Source organism: Zalophus californianus, chromosome 1 (genome assembly GCF_009762305.2).
Source record: "Zalophus californianus isolate mZalCal1 chromosome 1, mZalCal1.pri.v2, whole genome shotgun sequence".
Lineage (NCBI taxonomy): Eukaryota > Metazoa > Chordata > Mammalia > Carnivora > Otariidae > Zalophus > Zalophus californianus.
The window spans coordinates 133,934,265-133,954,249 of record NC_045595.1 but is presented as its reverse complement, the minus strand read 5'-3'; the positions used below and the strand labels follow the sequence as shown (position 1 = coordinate 133,954,249).

The 19,985-nt window shown below is 43.5% G+C and overlaps 1 protein-coding gene across 5 annotated transcripts in view; it reads left to right on the top strand.

The window, feature by feature from the left end:
- Positions 1 to 3,844: 3,844 nt before the first annotated feature.
- The window catches only part of LAMP3 (lysosomal associated membrane protein 3), a 35,229-nt gene continuing 19,088 nt past the window's right edge, over positions 3,845 to 19,985 (top strand). For 4 of the 5 annotated variants that reach the window (XM_027586061.2, XM_027586060.2, XM_027586062.2 and 1 more), the window contains exons 1-3: positions 3,845 to 4,071; positions 10,916 to 11,661; positions 12,747 to 12,875. In XM_027586061.2, the coding sequence (XP_027441862.2) occupies positions 4,023 to 4,071; positions 10,916 to 11,661; positions 12,747 to 12,875 (924 nt within the window). In that variant the 5' untranslated portion in view covers positions 3,845 to 4,022. The remainder of the gene's footprint in view (positions 4,072 to 10,915; positions 11,662 to 12,746; positions 12,876 to 19,985) is intronic. The other variant, XM_027586064.2, reaches the window with a different exon arrangement.

Here is a 19,985-nt window from a genome sequence, read left to right as displayed (position 1 = left end):
AGCTAGCTGCCTTCTTGTTCAGTCTTCACATGGTAAAGAGCAGTGAGAGGGCTAGCCTTCTCCCTCTTCTTATAAGGACTCTAATCCTATCATGGAGGTTCCCACCACTGTGAGCTATAATTACTTCTCAAAGGCCCCCCCTCCAAATACCATCACATCAGGCCTTCAGTATATGAATTTGGGGGGAACGCAAACATTCAGTTTATACCATTGTTCGCAATTCTTTCATCTGATGCAAAAGACAACTGCATAAAGCAGTTATTATAAACCCATGATGACAGATGTACAATGTATAAAGAAATAATTCATATGGCAATAACAGCAAAAAGTGTGGGGGGCAGGCAGTGGAGCTATATAGAAGTGAAGTTTTTACATGCTGTTGAAATTAAGGTGGTATTCGTACTACAGGCTGAGATGTTCACAGTGGTCTTCAGGGCAACTACTAAGAAAGTAACTTTAAAAATATGGTAAATAGGACAAGGGAATTACAATTGTACACCAGAAAATATCTATTTAATCCATAAGAAGACAATAATGAAGGAGTGGAGGAACAAAAAAAGACATAGAAAACAAAGAGCAGGGGCACCTGGGTGGCTCAGTCAGTTAAGCATCTGCCTTCAGCTCAGGTCATGATCCTAGGGTCCTGGGATCAAGCCCAGCATCGGGTTCCCTGCTCAGTGGGGAGCCTGCTTCTCCCTCTCCCTCTGCTGCTGCCCCTGCTCGTGCTCGCTCTTTCGCTCTCTCTCTCTCTGTCAAATAAATAAGTGAAATCTTTAAAAAGAAAACAAAGAGCAAAATGACAGGCATAAATCTTACATTTAATGTAATCACATTAAATATAAATGGATTATACACACCAATTAAAGTGCAGGTACTGGCAGAATGAATAAAAAAACATGATCCCACTATATGCTATCTACAAAGACACACTTCAGACTCAAGGACACAAATAGATTGAAAATAAAAAGGTGGAAAAAGATATACCATGTACAGAGTAACCAAATGAGAACTGGAGTACCCATAATAATATTAGACAAAAGAGATTTTAAAACAAAAATTGTTACTAGAGACAAAGAAGGACATTTTCTAATTATAAAAGGGTCATTCTATCAAGAATATATAAAAGTCATTAACACAGAGAAGCCTAACAACAGAGCCCCAAAATACATTAAGCAAACACTGACAAAATTGAAGGGAGAAATAGACAATACAACAACAGCAATTGGAGTTTTCAATACCCTACTTTCAATAATGGATAAAACAATTAGACAAAAGACCAAACAGGAAATAGTCTCGAACACTACAGACTAACTAGAACTAACCAACAACTATAGAATGCTCCAATTTTAACAAAAGCAAAACATGCATTTGTCTCAAATGCTCATACACCATTCTTCAGGATAGATTGTATGTTAGGCCATAACAGATTAACTTGTTGCCTCAATAAATACGAAGCAATTGAAATCATAAGTAGGTTCTCCAATCCTAATGGAATGAAACTAGAAATCAATAACAGAAGGAAATTTACAAATGTGTGGAAATTAAAAAACAAACTCCTAAATAACCCTGATAATGGGTCAAAGAAGAAATCACAATGGAAATTAGAAATTAGAAAATAATTTGGGATGAATTAAAATGAAATTATAACATACCCAAAATTATGGAGTACATCTGACACAGTGCTTAGAGTTTCCGGTGGCTTCTGAAACACTCAGCTGGGGCATCTCTTCTCTAGTCAAAGGCAGGAATCCGGATAACCCCAATACTCTGATCCTCAGACCTACTCAGGAGACTGGTTTCAGACATCCTCCTGTAAATGTTGACTAGATCAATGGTTAAGTCTTCTCCCCTTCTCCCAAGGTAAGGGCCCTTACCATGTGTCAGGTTAACTCCTGCTTCCATGTACAACTTCCTTCAAAATGTTCAGTGGCCCCATGTCCTCTAGGGTTGAGGCTGAACTCCTCAGTCTGGCTTTTTGGCCTTTCCAAAATGACACTAACTTGACCTTTCAACCATATTCCCCTCTTTTTCTCCAATATTCTCCAGTCAGGGCCATAACCAGTCAAGAGATTTTGCTCCCTGTGTGCTAGGAGAAAGGACACAGACTTCAGGGCTAGGTAGGCCATGATGCAAATCTTAGCCTATTGTATGATGCTGGGTGGTTCAGTTTCCACATCAATAAAATTGGAATTTAAAAAAATCTACCTTGAGGGGCGCCTGGATGGCTTAGTTGGTTAAGTGTCCGACTCTTGATCTCAGCTCAGGTCTTGATCTTAGGGTTGTGAGTTCAAGCCCCGCGTTGCAGCCTACTTAAAAAAAAAAAAAAAAACCTACCTTGAAGAGTGCCATATGTGTTACACAGTGCCAGGCACATAGTAAAGATTCCTTATGTGGAAATAATAATAATAATAGCCATAATAATCATAACAATAATATTGCTATTCTCCAATGATCCACATCCTCTATGACCTTCAAAGTCTCTCCAAGATCCAAAAACCACCAAGTCATCTCTGACTGTACCTTTCCTCATTAATGTAGTTCTAAGCAACAAACAATTGATGAGTCTAGCTATTATTGTATATTAATAAATATTGTTTCTCATCTAGGCATCAAGCAACTTGAAAGTTTATATTATATTCTAGTTTAGAACACCTCGTCAGCAGTAGTACAGCATAGTGCTTAAAATCCTAGACTCTCAAGCCAAACTGGATTCACAACCCAATTTCTTCATTTATTACCTAAGTGACTGGGCAGGTCACCTAACCTCTCAGTGCTCAGTTTCCCCATCTGTGAAATGAGACAGCAATGATAACAGTGCCCACATAGGGTGGCTGTAGGACTTAAATGGAGTAAGAAAAGTGTCTGGCATATGGTATCTGCTTAATTATTGTCTGTAGAATAAATTGACTCAAAGTCCAGAATATTAGGCAGGTAGTTGCTAAAATTAGATCAACCCACACACATTAATCTTCACCTTCCACCATAAAAATCCAGTTTGGAATTACACTACTCACTGTGGTAAATGTGCTTGATTAGAGTGTTTAGGGCAACATAGTAAGATCAAATCACTGTAGCCAAAGTTGTTTTTCAGGAAATTGTTTTGAGACCAAGCTGAAAGCCCTAAACCTAGTAATCAGGAGAGTATCCTAATACACTTCCTAAATGTGTATTCCTCACTGGGACTCACAGTCCTAAGAGATAGACCATCGTTGTTTGGTCTGATTAGTAGAGGAAGGAGAAAGGACATGGAAAGGTTGCCTTTCCAGGATATTGAGTATTTTTTTGTGTTCCAGATAAACAACCTGGGAGTAGGCAATATCATCCCTGTTATACAACAGAAGAAACTGAGGCTCAGAGACATTACCCAAGGTCATACAACTGGTGACCAGATTCAAACCCAGCTCTCCCTGACTCCTAAGCTCGGACTCCTTCTGGTCCCTACAAGGTGAGGTGGCCACGGGCATAAAGCAGGGTTACCTCAGACTTTTCGAGACAGTGCTCTCGCCACTGAGTTTTCAGACTCCTGCTCACCTTCTTTACTCAGGGGTTGCTTTTCTCCTGGCTGAGCAGAAAGGTACTCAAGATCTTAAAGAAAAATGGAGACCCAGCTTCTCAAAGAAGCTGGCACCACCACAGATCCTCCATCTCTTGTGGAGAAATGGTCTCAGATGCCCTTCCCGTTGGCTGGAGTGGGGGGGGGGGGAATTGCCCACCCCTCACAAACACTAAAGGCGGAGATGAATGTGGCTGCTTTCACACAAGGGCCACTTCTGGTTTCTGGTTTCCCTCCCCACTCAGCCTACCCCTTGGGAGGGCGTTTCAGCTACTCGTCATAATGAAAGTGACGTTGGTTTCTCTGCCACGAGTGAATAAGGGGCGAAGAGAGGTATCTTCTTTGTTCCTGGAGCCTGCCCTGGAATTGACCTCGTGCTCCTCAGAAGACCGAGGGGTGCTGAGCGCACCAGTGCAGTGGGAGCAGAGCCGGCCCCTGGTGAGGCAGCGGCTATCTTGGTTCCCCAGTCATGTCCTGGCAGCTGTCTGCAGTGGTGGTGCTTTTCGTGTCCCTGGCTGGTGAGTGACACCCGTGGCTTTCCATGGTGACCCTGCCAACTCTGGTCCGATTTGATTCAAATGCATTCTAGTGCCACGGACCAAGGGAAGACAGGACAGCCTGGAGAATAGCCATGTGGCTTCAGCTAGTGTGGGTATTTGGCTTGGGGAGACCTCCTCCTTATTACCTTAAATGCAGGGAGCACCCTTTCCTGTTTCTCCCAAGGGCTTTCACAGTTTAGACTTGAGTCAGGCAGAGTAGGTATCAACTCCAGAAGGCAGTGACACTATACCTGGTTCCCGGATGGGTTCTGGGCACCTTATCAGGGAGAGTTTGGGAAATCACGTAGATTTAAGAGATGGAGAACTGAGCCAGACTTCAGAAATGGGACTCTTGCTAAGCGCAATTCGTCTTGCTTTTCCTGTTTTTCTCGAATGGAAGCGCTATGTTTGCATTATATGAACAGTGAATTGTGAAGATGAATGAGATGCGGTCTGGCAAGCTGTGCCATTTCAGAGAGGTATAAGCTAAGGAGTCAACTATTACACTTCAGGTCAGAGAAGCTGTCTGGGAAACTGGGCTTTTAATGATTCTTTTATGTGCCCACCCCCTGCTTTCACAAAGAGCATTTTCTCGGTAGGACATTGAGTCCTCTTGTGTGTCATTACCTAGTTGCTAGTTAATTCACAATTCCTTCCAGAAGCACTGAGTTGAACATGTGAGGGAACTACACGGCCCCACTAACATGCTCCATGCAGGGGATGCAGAGGCACTTGATTGTGACATGAATTGTCAGAAAGTTGGGTGAAGGGTCAGGCCAGTGTCCTAATCTGTGGCTGTTTTACTTCTGCCACATTTTCAGAAATAGAATTTCACATTCTTCTGGAGGCAAAAGGTGAAATCTAAGCTAATAAAAAGGCAAAAGATCTCAGTCTAGCAGTCACCCTCAGTGACCTGTGAGCAGATGACTAGCAGATTCAGAAATGCAATGAGTGCTCAGTAATTCCCAGGGAGGTAGAAAGGAAATACCCTGCTGCCCTCCTCTGAGCTGCAGATTCTCCAGGGTGAACAGAGTGAACAAAGTGTGTGAAGGGTCCCCATTTTCCAGATTAAGGAATTGCTCGTGGTCCCTCAACTAGCAGGGGGCAGCCCTGAGATTTGCATCCAGGAAGCCTGGTTTCAGGGCCTTGCACGCATAGGTTCAAGACATACTTGAATTGGAGATGAGCAAAAACCATTGGACATTTTGGTAGGAGAGACATAGCTTCTAGGTGAACTAGCTCTGTAATCTTTATCCACTCACTTTGCTGCCCTGGTCTCAAATTCCTCCCCCACAAAATGAGGGGATTTAAATTTGTATCAGTTACGTCTAGCTTCAGCTGCTCCTAATAGACAAATAGGAGCAAAATAAACAAGATAAATGTGTGTTTCTCTTTCATGTGAAAACAAGTCCAGAAGAATCCATCCCAGGTCCGGTGTGGGAGCTCATTATCGTGGACTCTCCCTCCTATGTGTGACTCCCACCTGCAAGTTCTTTTCATGGTTCTAAATGTCTGCTGGAGCTCCAGCCATCACATGCAATTTGCAGGCTGGTTTGAAAAGGAAAACATAAAAGCAATAGGGTGGTCACGTAGGTGATGGAGTCCCCTTCAAGCAGCATTCCCAGAAGGCCCACATAACCCTATGTTATGGGGTTTGGCTCAAATGCAGTCACACATTCTCACCCAGATGGAAAGGAATCTTGGAGGTAGGGTTCTTTATTCCGGGCAGCAAGTGCACAGCTTAAATTTGTGGTTCTGTTACTAAGGAAAAAGGGGAGGCTGGATTTGGGAGTAGTTAACCAGCAGTCTGTGCCACGGGACTGGAGCCACTTCTGTATGAGGGTTCTCTTTGAATCTAAAGTCCCACAGAAAGTAACAGGTAAGATTTATATCTTTTTACTAAAAGATTGAAGGTTAAATTGTGAAACTGTAAACAGAATCTTAACTAAGGGCCCACCCCTGTTGCTTCACACATCCAGAAACCGTCTTCCTGCTGCACCCAGCTGGGGCTGCTTCTGCTCCCTGGGGAGGTGCCAGAGAAAGTATTTGGGGGCTAAAATTCAGTTCTCTGCCCCTGGGTGTGGCGACGGGGCTACATTTACTTCCCCAATGTGTTCCCAACTGCAAAGAGTAGCCTCCAAGACCTGCCAGGCCAGTTCCCAGCTGGCCCCTTACCTCACCTCCCTCCTCATGTTCCCATCATGCTTTACCCCCTTGCTATTCTCTAGACCTACCAGACTCTGAAGACCCTGTGTCTTTGTACATACTTTTCCCCTGTCTGGGATACCACTTAATTTCTTGTCCGCCTAAAGAATTTGTCTTGGTGTTGGATTCCCCACCCCACCTCATAGCACTCAGGGCTTCCTTCTATAATAACGCTTGTCACACTGAGGAATGGGGTCCACTTATGTGTCTGCCTCACAAGGCTTTGAGCCCCTGAAAACAAAGACCCAGTCCCTGGCAAGGAGCCAGGCTCAGAAGAAGCTCCTACATATCTGTTGAATTGGGTGTGGCAGGGTAACTAAACAAAGGCTATCTGGGAAGGACCAGCCATCCGGGAAGTACCTAGAGAAAAAAACCCTTGCATGGTCACTGAGTTTCCCAGGGCTGGGCTGATGAGTCATCTCTCAGCTCCTTCTATAGGTTGTAGGCGAATCCAAACCCTCTCGCACCTCTTCCTGCAGCGCATCATCTAGAGGAGTCCAAGCAATGGGTCTATGTTCTAGGGTACTTGTTTGCTGAGTCTCCTGAATCCTGGAGAGAAGATGCTAGGGGATTTGGGTTGTGGGTTTGACAAATCAGCATGTGAACTCCAGGGCTGTGTCCTTTTGAGTAGAGGAAGGGTTGAGACAGAGTCTGAGCTATGTCCTGCCCCCTGCCCTCTTTGTGGGTGTCAGACAGACTGGTGAACTTAACTAAACCTTTACAGAGTCAAAGGTCCTGTTTAAGGACTGTGACCCAATTTTGACAAAGATTGGTCATATACTGTGTGGTCATATACGTAGACTTTATAAAATAGAGTATTTTTCAGAGCCTTATTTCTATTAACTACCTAACATATGAACTTTCTAGAATGTATTATAATGCACAGCGTACCTACTCCTATCAGTTTTCCATCTAATTACCTGCCCATCTTTTATACCCCACACTTCTACAGGGAGATGGGAAGGGGAGGAGAGAAGCCACAGAGGGGAAGGAGAGGACTATTAGAACAATATTTCCCAGTTCTATCTGGGAACACACTCTGGTTCAATCTGTAACACATTCTGACACTTGGTCCAGCCACCTGCTGGCCCAGCTTTCTGCCTACCACAAAGCCACACACTATATCAAGACAGCATGATTGCCATCACCTTCAGCCACCCCATAAATACTTCCTGCACACCAAATACATCTTGATGGGTACCATGAGTCATCTTGTCCTGTTTTGGAGGCTGTGTGCTACCCAGTTGAGGATATTCTACTCAGCTGAGAAAGGTTTGCTTTAGTTCATAAGCATATACCATGCATTGTGAGATTTTTTTGAAGGATCTAATGATCCCCACCCCCCAAGAGAACAAAAGGCAAGTGGTTTCCAGTCTCCCAGAGTTCTCTGCAGCAATCTTTGCTTACCACTACAAGATATTCCTCAAGAGTCCCTCTGGGAGTGAATTCTCTTTCTCCATAGTAACAGTGTAAACTTAATGGGGTTTCTATTAGGGTCATGACTGAGGAACCAGCAACTCAGGTTTAGCCCAAATGAATTGTGAAAATAAATCTTTCACAACTGTCAACCTTCATAACAATCTTGAAAGGAAAAATCTTGCTCCAAGTCCTACCATGCAGGCATAAAGTGTCCACATATAGTGATTTTATGAAGGCTTACAAGGAAAACCTACAGTCCATAAAAATCCACAACTCTCAAGTATCATACATTTCAAATTCTCCAAATGAACATTTTAGATACAAAAAAAACCCATTTAGTAATAGTTTCACGTAACTTAATGTCATTAATAAGCCTTTCTTTTTTTTTAAGATTTTATTTATTTATTTGACAGAAAGAGAGAGAGAGAGACAGCGAGAGAGGGAACACAAGCAGGGGGAGTGGGAGAGGGAGAAGCAGGCTTCCTGTGGAGCGGGGAGCCCAATGCGGGGCTCGATCCCAGGACCCTGGGATCATGACCTGAGCTGAAGGCAGACACTTAACGACTAAGCCACCCAGGCACCCCTAATAAGCCCTTTTAAAGGTTATTCAAGGGAATTTGAACTGGTGCTTTTGTCTTTCTCATTTTTCAAGCCAGCTGTGCAGAAATAATTTATAAGCATTACTACTGGGCTTGAAGTTAGAACTTTTCTTCTGGAAAATAATCACTATTTTATCATATAAGCTTTTGAAACCCTCACCAAAGACCATCATTATGAGGGTCTGGTGATTTGGCGTCCCTGGAAAGGCACCCTGCTCTTCTTCTCTTCTCTGTTTTTGTCTCTTCTCTCACCATTCTTCCCAGTGATGCACACCACCTCCACCCACACCAAATCCAAGGGCAGGCTTTGGTTCAGACAGGGGCTCAAGTCTCACCTCCAAAATTTACTAGGTGTCTCACTTCCAGAATATACTAGTTGTGGGATTATGGTCAAGTTGATGGGATTTTTCTAAGCCTGAGTTTCCTCATCTGAAAGGTTGATAAAGATAGAACCCATCAGAGGGTTTTTGAGAGGAGTCGGTGAAAGATGACCCTTGACCTGAGGCCTGCCATGTAGTAAGTGTCCAATAACTTGGACATTTTATTGCTATTATTATAGTAAAAGTAACCACTTAGAAATATAATGAATGAAAGAGGGAGATAGTAAGGGAGTTTATGGATGATTTTGATTAGATGTGAATTTCAGGATTCTAAACACCAGCATAGAATGGTCTCCTTTCCCTTTTACCCATGTTTTCCCAAGTCACTGGCCAGCATTGGGGAGCTCCAACTCCAGTGAGTGTAAATACAATGGGCAAATACAATGAAACCAAAGCATTGAAGAGACAGAGCCATCTCTCAGTGTGCCTGATTCCAAACTCTCAAGGAATATCATCTGCATTTTGCTCAGTTTTCAGATTTGCTATGTGCTTGGGACAAGGCAAGGATAGAACTATTCTGGTTGAAAAAGAGGCAGAACCCTTCCACCCTTAAGGAATGTCCCAGGAGAGAACCTGTGACAGTAACACACACTATAGGTACACTTGATGGTCCAGGAAGACTTCACTTAAACCAACTTGTTTGAGCCTTACAATAATCCTAGAAGGTCTACAATGTTATTATCCTCATTTACGCATCCACTTATCTATTCATCCAATTCATATGCACTGAACACTTTCTGTGCATAAGTACTGGTAGTGAAAAAAAATACAATAAAAAATACAATCTCCACCTTGAGGTTGCTTTTAATCTAGTGGGAGAGATGCACAGTCTAAATAAATAAACCAATAAATAAACATATAATCAGAGCTATTATTCTGCTGGAACACACTGTGTGGGCAGGCTTACTATTAAATATGTTAATACCATCCCCTCATATCATTACAAGTTGTGATTGGTGCAGTGCTGGCAATGAATATAACACATGATGGGGAATTGTGGGGTGGGGAGCTATTTTATATAAGGATGTCAGGGAAGACTCTCTAAAGATCTGGCATTTGAGCCAGATGAAGGACTATGAAGGACAGCCCACCAGATGCATCAGAGCAATTATGGCTTAATTTTCTTTTCTACTTGAGAAAGCCTGGGCCATTCAAAAGGTGAAGTAAGGGGGCGCCTGGGTGGCTCAGTTGGTTAGGCGACTGCCTTCGGCTCAGGTCATGTTCCTGGAGTCCCGGGATCGAGTCCCACATCGGGCTCCCTGCTCGGCAGGGAGTCTGCTTCTCCCTCTGACCCACTTCCCTCTCGTGCTCTCTATCTCTCATTCTCTCTCTCTCTCAAATAAATAAATAAAATCTTAAAAAAAAGGTGAAGTAAGAAATGACAAGAACTGGTCTGTCTTTACAAAAACTGACAGCAAAATAAAAAATAGAAGGGAAACAAATCTCCCATCATTGGAGGTATTTATGCATCGATTGGATGAACACGTGACAAATATTCGTAGGTACAATTCACACACCAGATTAGGGTTTGGACTAGATGATCATTAAGACCCCTTTCAAACCTGGGATTGTATGAGTGTATGCAAACTACACAGCTCTGTGTAAGTCTTTATTACCACCATTCATGCTGTCCAGCTCTATCAGGGCATCACAGCAGTACTCCACCCAGGACCACTCTCCATTGGGAGCTGTCTGGATTCACACTAGAAGATGGGGAATGAGGGGGCATCCACACTTAGATTAAGCATGACCACTTTGCGGTGTTAGTACCACACCCTGTACAGACAAAGTGGCTGGACACAGAAGAATATCTGCAGTATGATCACAACCCTGTAAAAAACATGGGTGCAACCCAAACTTTTAAGTTGTGGCCTTGTGGTAGAATCTTTGGTGATCTTCACTTCATTGTTATATCCTTATAAATTTCACCCAAATCTAAATATATGCATATTCCTCATGAAAAGTAAATGAGCATGTTTGGAAATAATAAAATAAATCATGTTTATCTTCAAAAGAATTAAAAGTAGAACTACCATGTAATCCAGCAATCACATTTCTGAGTGTGTATGTTTATGTGAAGGCAATAAAGTCACTACGTCAAAGAGAAAAGTAAATAAATGCATGTTAATTTGTTGTGCAGAAACATCAAAATGGGGGTGGGGGAAGGAGGCACCAATGTGAATTCTTAGTGTGGTAACACTTTTATTTCCTAATTTACAGGGATTTTGCATTATGGCAGTCAAATAAGAGCAAAAATGTTTCCAGAAACCTCCGACTATCAATCTACAGTAGCAGCAACAGCAGAGGCCACAGCAAAGCCTTTCCTGCAACTAACTCACCAAGTCCCTGGCCAAACTTCAGCAGCCAGATCAATGGATGGTCACGTCCCCTCTCAAAGAGCTGCCCCAACCTCCAGCTCTGAGCCCCCAACCACACATACAACAGTAAAAACTCTGGTAACAACTTCCTTGATAACTACAAACAGCACCCCAACTACCAGCCCAACAACCCACACCCTAGTCACAACCTTGGCCACACCCAATAACTCACACACACCTGCTCCAGTCACTGAGGTTACAATTGGCCCCAGCGCAGCCCCAGGTTCACCGCCAACCACCATCCCTCCAGCGGCGCATATGACAGGAACCAGCCCACCAACTATCAGCCACACAACTAGGAAAACCACCCAAACCAGTCACCAGACTGCCCTTCCAGCAACTTTGTTCACCCCACCACAAAACAGCACAACCAGTTACAAGTCTGCTCAACCCAGTCATGCCCCAGGCCCAACCACAGCTGCACACAATACCACCCAAACGACCTCACCTGGTACCACGGCTTCCGGACCCACTCTTGCACCTCGGGCTTCGTCAGCCAAGACTGGAATTTATCAAGTTCTAAATGGAAGCAGGCTCTGTATCAAAGCAGAGATGGGGATAGAGCTAACGGTTCAAGACACAGAGTCGGTAAGTTGGGGCCATAGGACTGTAACACTGTCTTCAAAAAGTGTTAGTACAGTGTGTCTTGCTGAGAATAGGCATTCCCCTGCATCTTGTGTCTTTTAAGGAAATAAAGGGCTGCAAGCTCGTCTTTCTCCAAAGTGCTCCATTAAAAGATGAATCTGTTTTAGAAAACATGCAAAAATAAAAACTGATATAGACTGGCTAGAGGAAGGCACACACCAAAACTGTAACTATGCACACCTCTCACTTTTAGCCAACACGGACAGAGTGTTGAGGTGTCCTCCGTGTTGACCTCAAGCCTCAGCAACTCTGATGACTTCAAGCCTCAGCAAGTCTCCTGTGAAGTGAGGGGTTTGGCTTACATGGTCTCCATGGTTCCAGCCAGCTGCGACATTAGTATCAAAAATCCAGGTTAACAAGAAGATTAGAAGGGGTGGCGGTGGGGTTAAGATTATTCGATTTACTAAAGGAATCACCATAAAAATAATACTTTCTTTTTCTGCACAGGTTTTATGAAACTTCCACATTCAGGTTTTCATCTGAAGCAGAAGTACATTACATAGCAAGATCTTTCCTGTAGTACCTTGTAACATGTTTAACAAAAATTAAATTCTATGCAGTATGTCAGGAAAAGACTGGCTATAAATGATCTATTGAGGACTCTTACTATGGGAGAACTCCTTTAAAAAATCTTTGAGGGAGACAAACCATAAGAGACTCTTAATCTCAGGAAACAAACTGAGGGTTGCTGGAGTGGAGGAGGGTGGGAGGGATGGGGTGGCTGGGTGATGGACATTGGGGGGGTATGTGCTATGGTGAGCGCTGTGAATTGTGTAAGACTGATGAATCACAGACCTATACCTCTGAAACAAATAATACATTATATGTTAATAAAAAAATTAAAAAAAATAAACAATCTTTGAACGTAGCAGTTTGGGAATGAGAGGTGTTTTCTGGGGACTTTGAAGTTTTTGAGCGAACATGCACTAGACTTGAGTTTCGGGCTCACTTACTAGCCCGTGCTTCTGGTTCCCTAGCTAGGGTTTTCTTTGATATCTCATTGATCTGATCTATTTTATTTGGTTTAGGTGTTTTCACCTCAGAGATACTTCAACATCGACCCTAACGCAACCCAAGCTTCTGGGAACTGTGGCTACCGAAAATCCAACCTTCTCTTGAATTTCCAGGGCGGTTTTGTGAATTTCACATTTACGAAGGTGAGGGCTGAGCTCCTTCATACTAACTGGCTCTAGCATCACTTTCCCTTTCCCTCACCCTGGGGTCCGGTGGTGCAATCCCACACTTCACTTTAAGTTCCAAAGGAAGTAGATCTCAGAGCCTTTTGAGATATTCCCCGATAAGAATGAGGGGCATGGAGATGGAGAAGAGGGAAGTGTCGACATCTTATGTTTGCCTCCTAACCCCTTAAGCCTCCTCCGTGCAACCCAAGAAGGCCTTCAGTGCCTCTGAGGGGAGACTTGGCCTTGGGGAACCCAGCCACAGGTGCCCTTTGCAAACCACCCAAAGGAGGAAGTTGTACAGATCAACAGACCCGTTGAAATTCCCAGTGGGCACACAGAAATAGGATTATTCTCAGACCAAAATCAAATGTCACCATGGGTTCTTTCCAACTGTGGCAGGTAAGATTCAGGGACTAACCGGGCACTGGGTTTTCCAGACCATATTATAAAAGGGATGGACAACAGAGTGGAGCAGAAAGACGATGGACATGAGGTCAGAGAGTCTTGGCTGAAATCTGACTTTGTCACTATTCTTGTGACATCAGGCAGGCAACCTAACCTGTCTGAGCTTTATTTGAACACTTAAGAAGTGGGGGAAGGGAATTAAAGATCACCTCTGTAAAGAGCATTGTCCAGTACTTGGAAAATAGATGTTCAAGAGCCAGTAGCTATGATTACAGTGGCTCAAGTGGGTAAATGTCTTGGCGATAAAATGTTGGTCATCCCACTCTCAAAGGAGAGACTTATCCCTGCTTCTCCCAAAGTGCCGTTCAAATAGGCCAAGTAAGAGCTGGCCGGGGTGGGGCGGGGCGGGGGGGGGGGTGTTGCCGAGAGTACACTTGCAGCTGGGACTTGGTATGGGCCTCCTTCTTACCTGTTGAATGTGACCCCTGAAGTTAGAGGGGTCTTGGGTGGCAGAGCTTGGAGAGGAATGAGCATAAACATAGGCATGAAACAAGTTAAGATTGGCTCTCAGCCATGACACTGATTAGCCACATGATCTTAGACTAGTTGGGGCATGTTTTCTCGTCTATAAAATGGAAATAATGACACCTCCTTAGTGGGACCCTTGGGAGAATCAGAAATGGTATATGTAAACTGTCTTGCACAGTGCTTGGTATATAACAATGTTCAATAAAGGGTGTTGACATTCTTAACTTGGTGTCAAAAGCTTTATCCTCCTTGTGCATATGGTTCTCCTTAAGGTGGAGATGCACTGGAGAAGTCAGGGGTTTCCTTTCAGTATCAAATGGGAAAAACATATTCTTTCACACCAGAAGAACATTCTAGGAAGAATATGTGCTCTACTTCTGGACAACTGGGGTTAAACCTACAGAGGGGTCAGGAATTCTTTTAAAGTCACTTCAGCAAAAGGGCAGAGGGTACAGGCATAAGCATCTCTGCTTTAGTTCAGGGCTTGATTCCACCCAGACTCCTGCCTGTGTGAGTAACTGTCTGAAGGAAGGCATCAGAAAACCCCAGCGTTTTTCTGTAGCACACAGTGGCCACTGCCTTAGGCAGGCCTGCAGGAGTTTCTTTGGCACCTTTCAATGTCTCTTTTTGCTCCTTTCCTCTGTCTCTGGATGCCCTCTCTGCCTGCCTTTCCAATGCCTTCAGACTGGATTCTGTTTGATTAAACTCCACCCAACAGTCGAACCCCTACCTTTCTGGAATTCTTTGTGCCTCCAAAGGTATGGGTAGGAAATGAGTACTGAGATAGAGCTAGAAGGACCAGCAGGGCCTCTCTCCCCTCCACCCCTCTTCTGGAAGAAGCAAGGAGAGCCACTATCCGTGGCCCCAAGTTTGCATTAGCTGCTTTGCCTGAGTCCTGCCAACCAAATTCACTTTATTCATTTCATTCCCCAGCACCAATTCCTCAAGCAGCTGACCTTAGCTCTACAACAAGAGGGAAGCAAAAAAGCTTATAGAAAGCAAAAGTTCCCACCAGACTTAGTCCTTCAGGAGAATTTCCACATTTTAAAAGAGAACTTGTTTAAGCTAAAATAGTGACCACAAATTTGAAGATCACAAGGGCTAAGTATAGAACTTAAGGAGAGAAGTAGGCTAGTAAAATTTTTTTCCCCTTGAAACACGCCATCTTTCTTTTTTATTGTCCCACTTTTGCTGAAGACTTCATCTTCCCATTAAGTCTGTGTAGGAAAAACCCTAGAGGAATGAGATGACAGAGGCAAGCCTCAGAAGTGAGGAAACACAAGGGAGGGGTAGGAAGTGCCTGTCCTCCCCAGAGGGGCAGCCACTCCTCAGCTCCGGCTGGTAGGTGCCAGTGGCTGGGCTGGCCTCCCTCCCTGGGGACTATCACTGTCCTTTATGGTGGACATTCATTCTGGATGACCGGGTACACATTCTGAGTGGCTATGGCCCTACCATGTCAGTTGTTAGATATTTTAGATATCACCTCTCTCAGGTGGTCACAAGAAACCAGTGTTGTCAGATCTTCTGACTATTCAAGACAAGACAGAAATCCAGATCTTTTTATTTTTAAATGCTGGCAACACATTTTTTTTGAAAACTTGAACAAAGCTGGCCAAACAGAACACAGTTGTAAGCCAGATTTGGCCTGTGGACGCTCTGCCCTAACAGGTGGTTTGTGCAAAATGTATTTAAACAGGGAAGCCATCTTGTTTCTTCCACAGGAGAAATGGCCTCAGCAATTCTGTCAGCAACTTTTCCAAATGTGGTTAACCTCTAGACCACATTTCTCAACAGCAATAGTATTAACATTTGGGGCCAGATAAGTCTGTGATGGGGATTGTCTTGTGCCTTGTGGGATGCTGAACAGTATCCCTGGCTTCTCCTTACTGGATGCCAGTAACAACACTCAGCCCCATTGGTGACAACCCCAAATGTCTCCAAACATTGCCAGATGTCCCCTGGGGGGCAAAAATCACCTCTGGTCAAGAACCACCGCTCTAGAGAAAAAGAAAGTCTTGGAAAATAGTTTATGTTAGTTATGACATCATAAGTGTTATAAATGAGAACCAAGTTGGAGAATGGTAAATGGATGCTGGTAAGCAAGCTTGAATTAACAATTTATTAATAGGAGTTTACTGAGCACCTACTGCGTCCTGAACACTGAGCCAGACATTATGGGAGAAAATAAAAGAAATATAGGCTATAGCTCCAGGTTTCAAAACATGCACCATAATACGTAATTTTTTAAATTGAAATACTGCCAATGACAGAAATGTAAAGAAAATTCTGCCTCCCAAACTGTCCCTTGATGTTGTTCAATCAAGACTTAAATTATCCATGTCATTTATATGTGACCATGGACAAGTCACTAGCTCTCTTTCTGAGCCTGTTTCCCCCTCTATGAGATGGGGCCAACCACCACCTATTTTGTTGGGCTGCTGTGAAGGTGAGCCAGGTTAGCGTATCTGGCAATGCTGAGCATGGTGTCTGGCCCGTAGCGTGGTTAGGAGAGGTGGGTTTCTTTTCTCATTTCTCTCATTTCGTTTTTTATTTTTTACTTTTTTTAATTTTTTTTTAAGATTTAATTTATTTATTTGAGAGAGAGAGAGAATGAGAGATAGAGAGCACGAGAGGGAAGAGGGTCAGAGGGAGAAGCAGACTCCCTGCTGAGCAGGGAGCCCGATGTGGGACTTGATCCCGGGACTCCAGGATCATGACCTGAGCCGAAGGCAGTCGCTTAACCAACTGAGCCACTCAGGCACCCTCATTTCATTTTTTAAAGAACTGAGAACCTTTCCATGTCAGTGTCTCGTTTGATTAAGGTGACAAACTAAAAGTTGTTCAGGCTCTCCAGGTGCAAGATAAATAGACCTCCTTCCCCCACTCCCCACAACTTCCTTCCTTGTTTTAGAACATCTTTTAGTAACTTTGTGTAGAGTTTATTTTTCCATGCTCAACACTACCCCTTTCTCATCCACCTGGGTGTCAGGGCAGTTCAAGGCTTCCAACCCTAACTCAGGGATGGGACATAGGAGAAATCAGTGGGGTGGGGGTGGGGTTGGCGGGGCAAGGGGGTGCAGTACCAGGCCAGGTGGTGTTCTGGCCAGCCAAGGTCTGGAAAGCTAATGCTGCCCACTGCCCTGCTGTTTACCCAGAGCCTTGCAGGGGTATTTGGAGCCCTGTTAACTGAGAGACTCCTGAGAACTGTTACCAGGGTTCAAATGCAAACACCCTCAGAGTGCACTATTTAGAGCTTCCCCAGTATGCTCTATTATTTCATGTCCCATTTTCCCCTATGCTTTCCTCTCTGCCTGGAATGCCCCTCCCACCCCTCACCCCTTTTGCACTCATGCTTTAAGATGACTCATATATCTTCACCCTGTGAAGTCTCCCCACTGCCCCAGCCCCCACCTCCATCTCCGATAAAACTGGGAGGCTTTCTTCTTTTGGTTTCCTGACCCTCCATTGATTTTTCCCGACCTCCATTAATGTACTTATCACACATTTTGCTGTCTTGAAGGCGTGTCTGTGATTTATTCAGAGTGCCCAGCCCTGACTTTGTACATAAGTATATCTTTAGCAAATTATTTGGTGAGGAAATGAATCAATAAAGGAATGAATCTAAATTTCACAGACTCTTGGCCAAGCTGCCAAGAAGTAGATCAGCAGCTCCAAAGAAATAGCCTCTTTGGCTTCCCTTTGCTATATAAAGAGCAAAGGTTTCTTGACATAGTCACAACAATGCTGAGCAAAAAAAGGCCTGATTGATGTTGAAGACAAAAATCCACATCCTGAACATCTGTGACTATGAAACTCCCACAATGCATTTTGCTAAAGTTAGGGAGAGGACCCTGGACTTCAAGGTCATTGGTATGCCTTCCAGGGCAGATTGATTGGCTGGTTTGCTCTGGACCTGGTCCTTTGCTAAGAAGGATGTTTAGGTCCCTTGGGGAATTAGGTCCCCTCTGAGGAGATACTGCTGAGCTCTTAGATACTGGTGATGAGGAGCCACTGTGTCCAGCACCCAATCGGTTGAATGGGGGAATGGGACTTGTGCAAGAGGTCCATTCCCATGGACACACCGTAAAAGCTGAAGTACCACAGCTAGCTGTTCAGAGTCCTTAGCCCCTTTTGGCAATGCTGATGGGTACACAAAGGATTTTCACTTTGTTTTCAAGAATCTGGCAGGGTAAATCTTTCTCACTTTCCAACCTGAACCCCAAATGCAGAAAACATCTGGTAGAGAATCACTTTATGGGTATCAAAGGAGAAAGCAGATACTATAAACTATATAATGTGTAGCATGTAATCTCCCTTGCGCTTTGGGTTCACTGTGAATCTGCTTGAAGTTCCCAAACCCTCCACCCCTTCCTCTGTACCCACCTGTCTCCCATCCCCCAGAGCTGAGGTTTCAGCTCTGTTTCTTTGATGAGTAGGCTGTTGAAGCTTAACTTGCTTGCTCTCTCTTTCTATTTGTGGTAGATCTGAGCTCTAAGAAATAGACAAAAAAGGATCATTTGAGCTCAGTGAGAGAGGTTTACTGGGAAGGGGCAATCTAATTTATTGTCACCATTGTGAATAACACCGGTTAAAATTTGAGTGAAGACTCTTAAGTTTTTTACATGGATTCCTTCATTTAATCTTCACATTAAACTAAGAGGTAAGTCCTGTTATAATTTTCCCCATCCTACTGAATAAGGAAAAAAATAAAATTTTTGGAATGTTCACAATGATTTGACAACTCAAACTAGGTTACACGGGAACAAAAAGGTATTTTTTAAATTGGTATTTAAAAAGTCTTAGCAAAGCTTTGTTCTCCCAAATAGGAGGTTAACCGCTCTCTTTATAACATTTCTTTTTTCAAAATTTTTTAAATTAAATTCAATTTAGCTAACATATACTGTATTATTAGTTCAGAGGTAGAATTTAGTGATTCATCAGTTGCATATAACAGTGCTCATTACATCAAGTGCCCTCCTTGATGCCTGTCACCCAATTAACCCATCCCCCGCCCCCCATCTCCCCTCCAGCAACCCGAAGTTTGTTTCCTAGAGCTTAGTGTCTCTTATGTTTTACCTCCCGATTTTCATCTTATTTTATTTTTCCTTCCCTTCCCCTATGTTCATGTTTTATTTCTTAAATTCCACATATGAGTGAAAGCATATGGTATTTGTCTTTTTCTGACTGACTTATTTCGCTCAGCATAATACCCTCTAGTTCCATCCATGCCATTGCAAATGGCAAGATTTCATTCTTTTTGATGGCTGAGTAGTATTCCATCGTGTATATATACCACATCTTCTTTATCCATTCATCTGTCAGTGGACATCTGGGCTCTTTCCACAGTTTGGCTATTGTGGACATTTGCTGCTATAAACATTGGGATGCGGGTGCCCTTCGGGTCACTATGTTTATATCCTTTGGATAAATACCTAGTAGTACAATTGCTGGCTCGTAGGGTAGCTCTATTTTCAACTTTTTGAGGAACCTCAATACTGTTTTCCAGAGTGGCTACACCAGCTTGCATTCCCACCAACAGCGTAAGAGGGTTCCCCTTTCTCCACATCCTCTCCAACACCTGTTGTTTCCTTATGTTAATTTTAGCCTTTCTGACCAGTGTGAGATGGTATCTCATTGTGGTTTTGATTTGTATTTCCCTGATGAGAAGTGATGTTGAGCAAAAGTGCTCATGTGTCTGTTGGCCATTTGGATGTCTTCTTTGGAGAAATGTCTGTTCATGTCTTCTGTCCATTTCTTGACTGGATTTTTTGTTATTTTGGGTGTTGGGTTTGATAAGTTTTTTATAGATTTTAGATACTAGCTCCTTATCTGATATGTCATTTGCAAATATCTTCTTCCAGTCTGTAGATTGCCTTGTAGTTTTGTTGACTGTTTCCTTTGCTGTTCAGAAGTTTTTATCTTGATGAAGTCCCAGGAGTTTATTTTTGCTTTTGTTTTAACCAAGTGATTTGTTCTGCAACTTGGTTTTTCATTGATGGTGAGGACCAGGAATTGACAAGCTGTGGCCCCCAGACCAAATTCAGGCTGCCACCAAAAAATGTACAGTCTTCAGCCTAAGAATGGCTTTTACCTTTTTAAATGGCTGGTAGGGGGTGGAGGAAATTGTGTGGAGCCTGGAAATCAGATGAAATT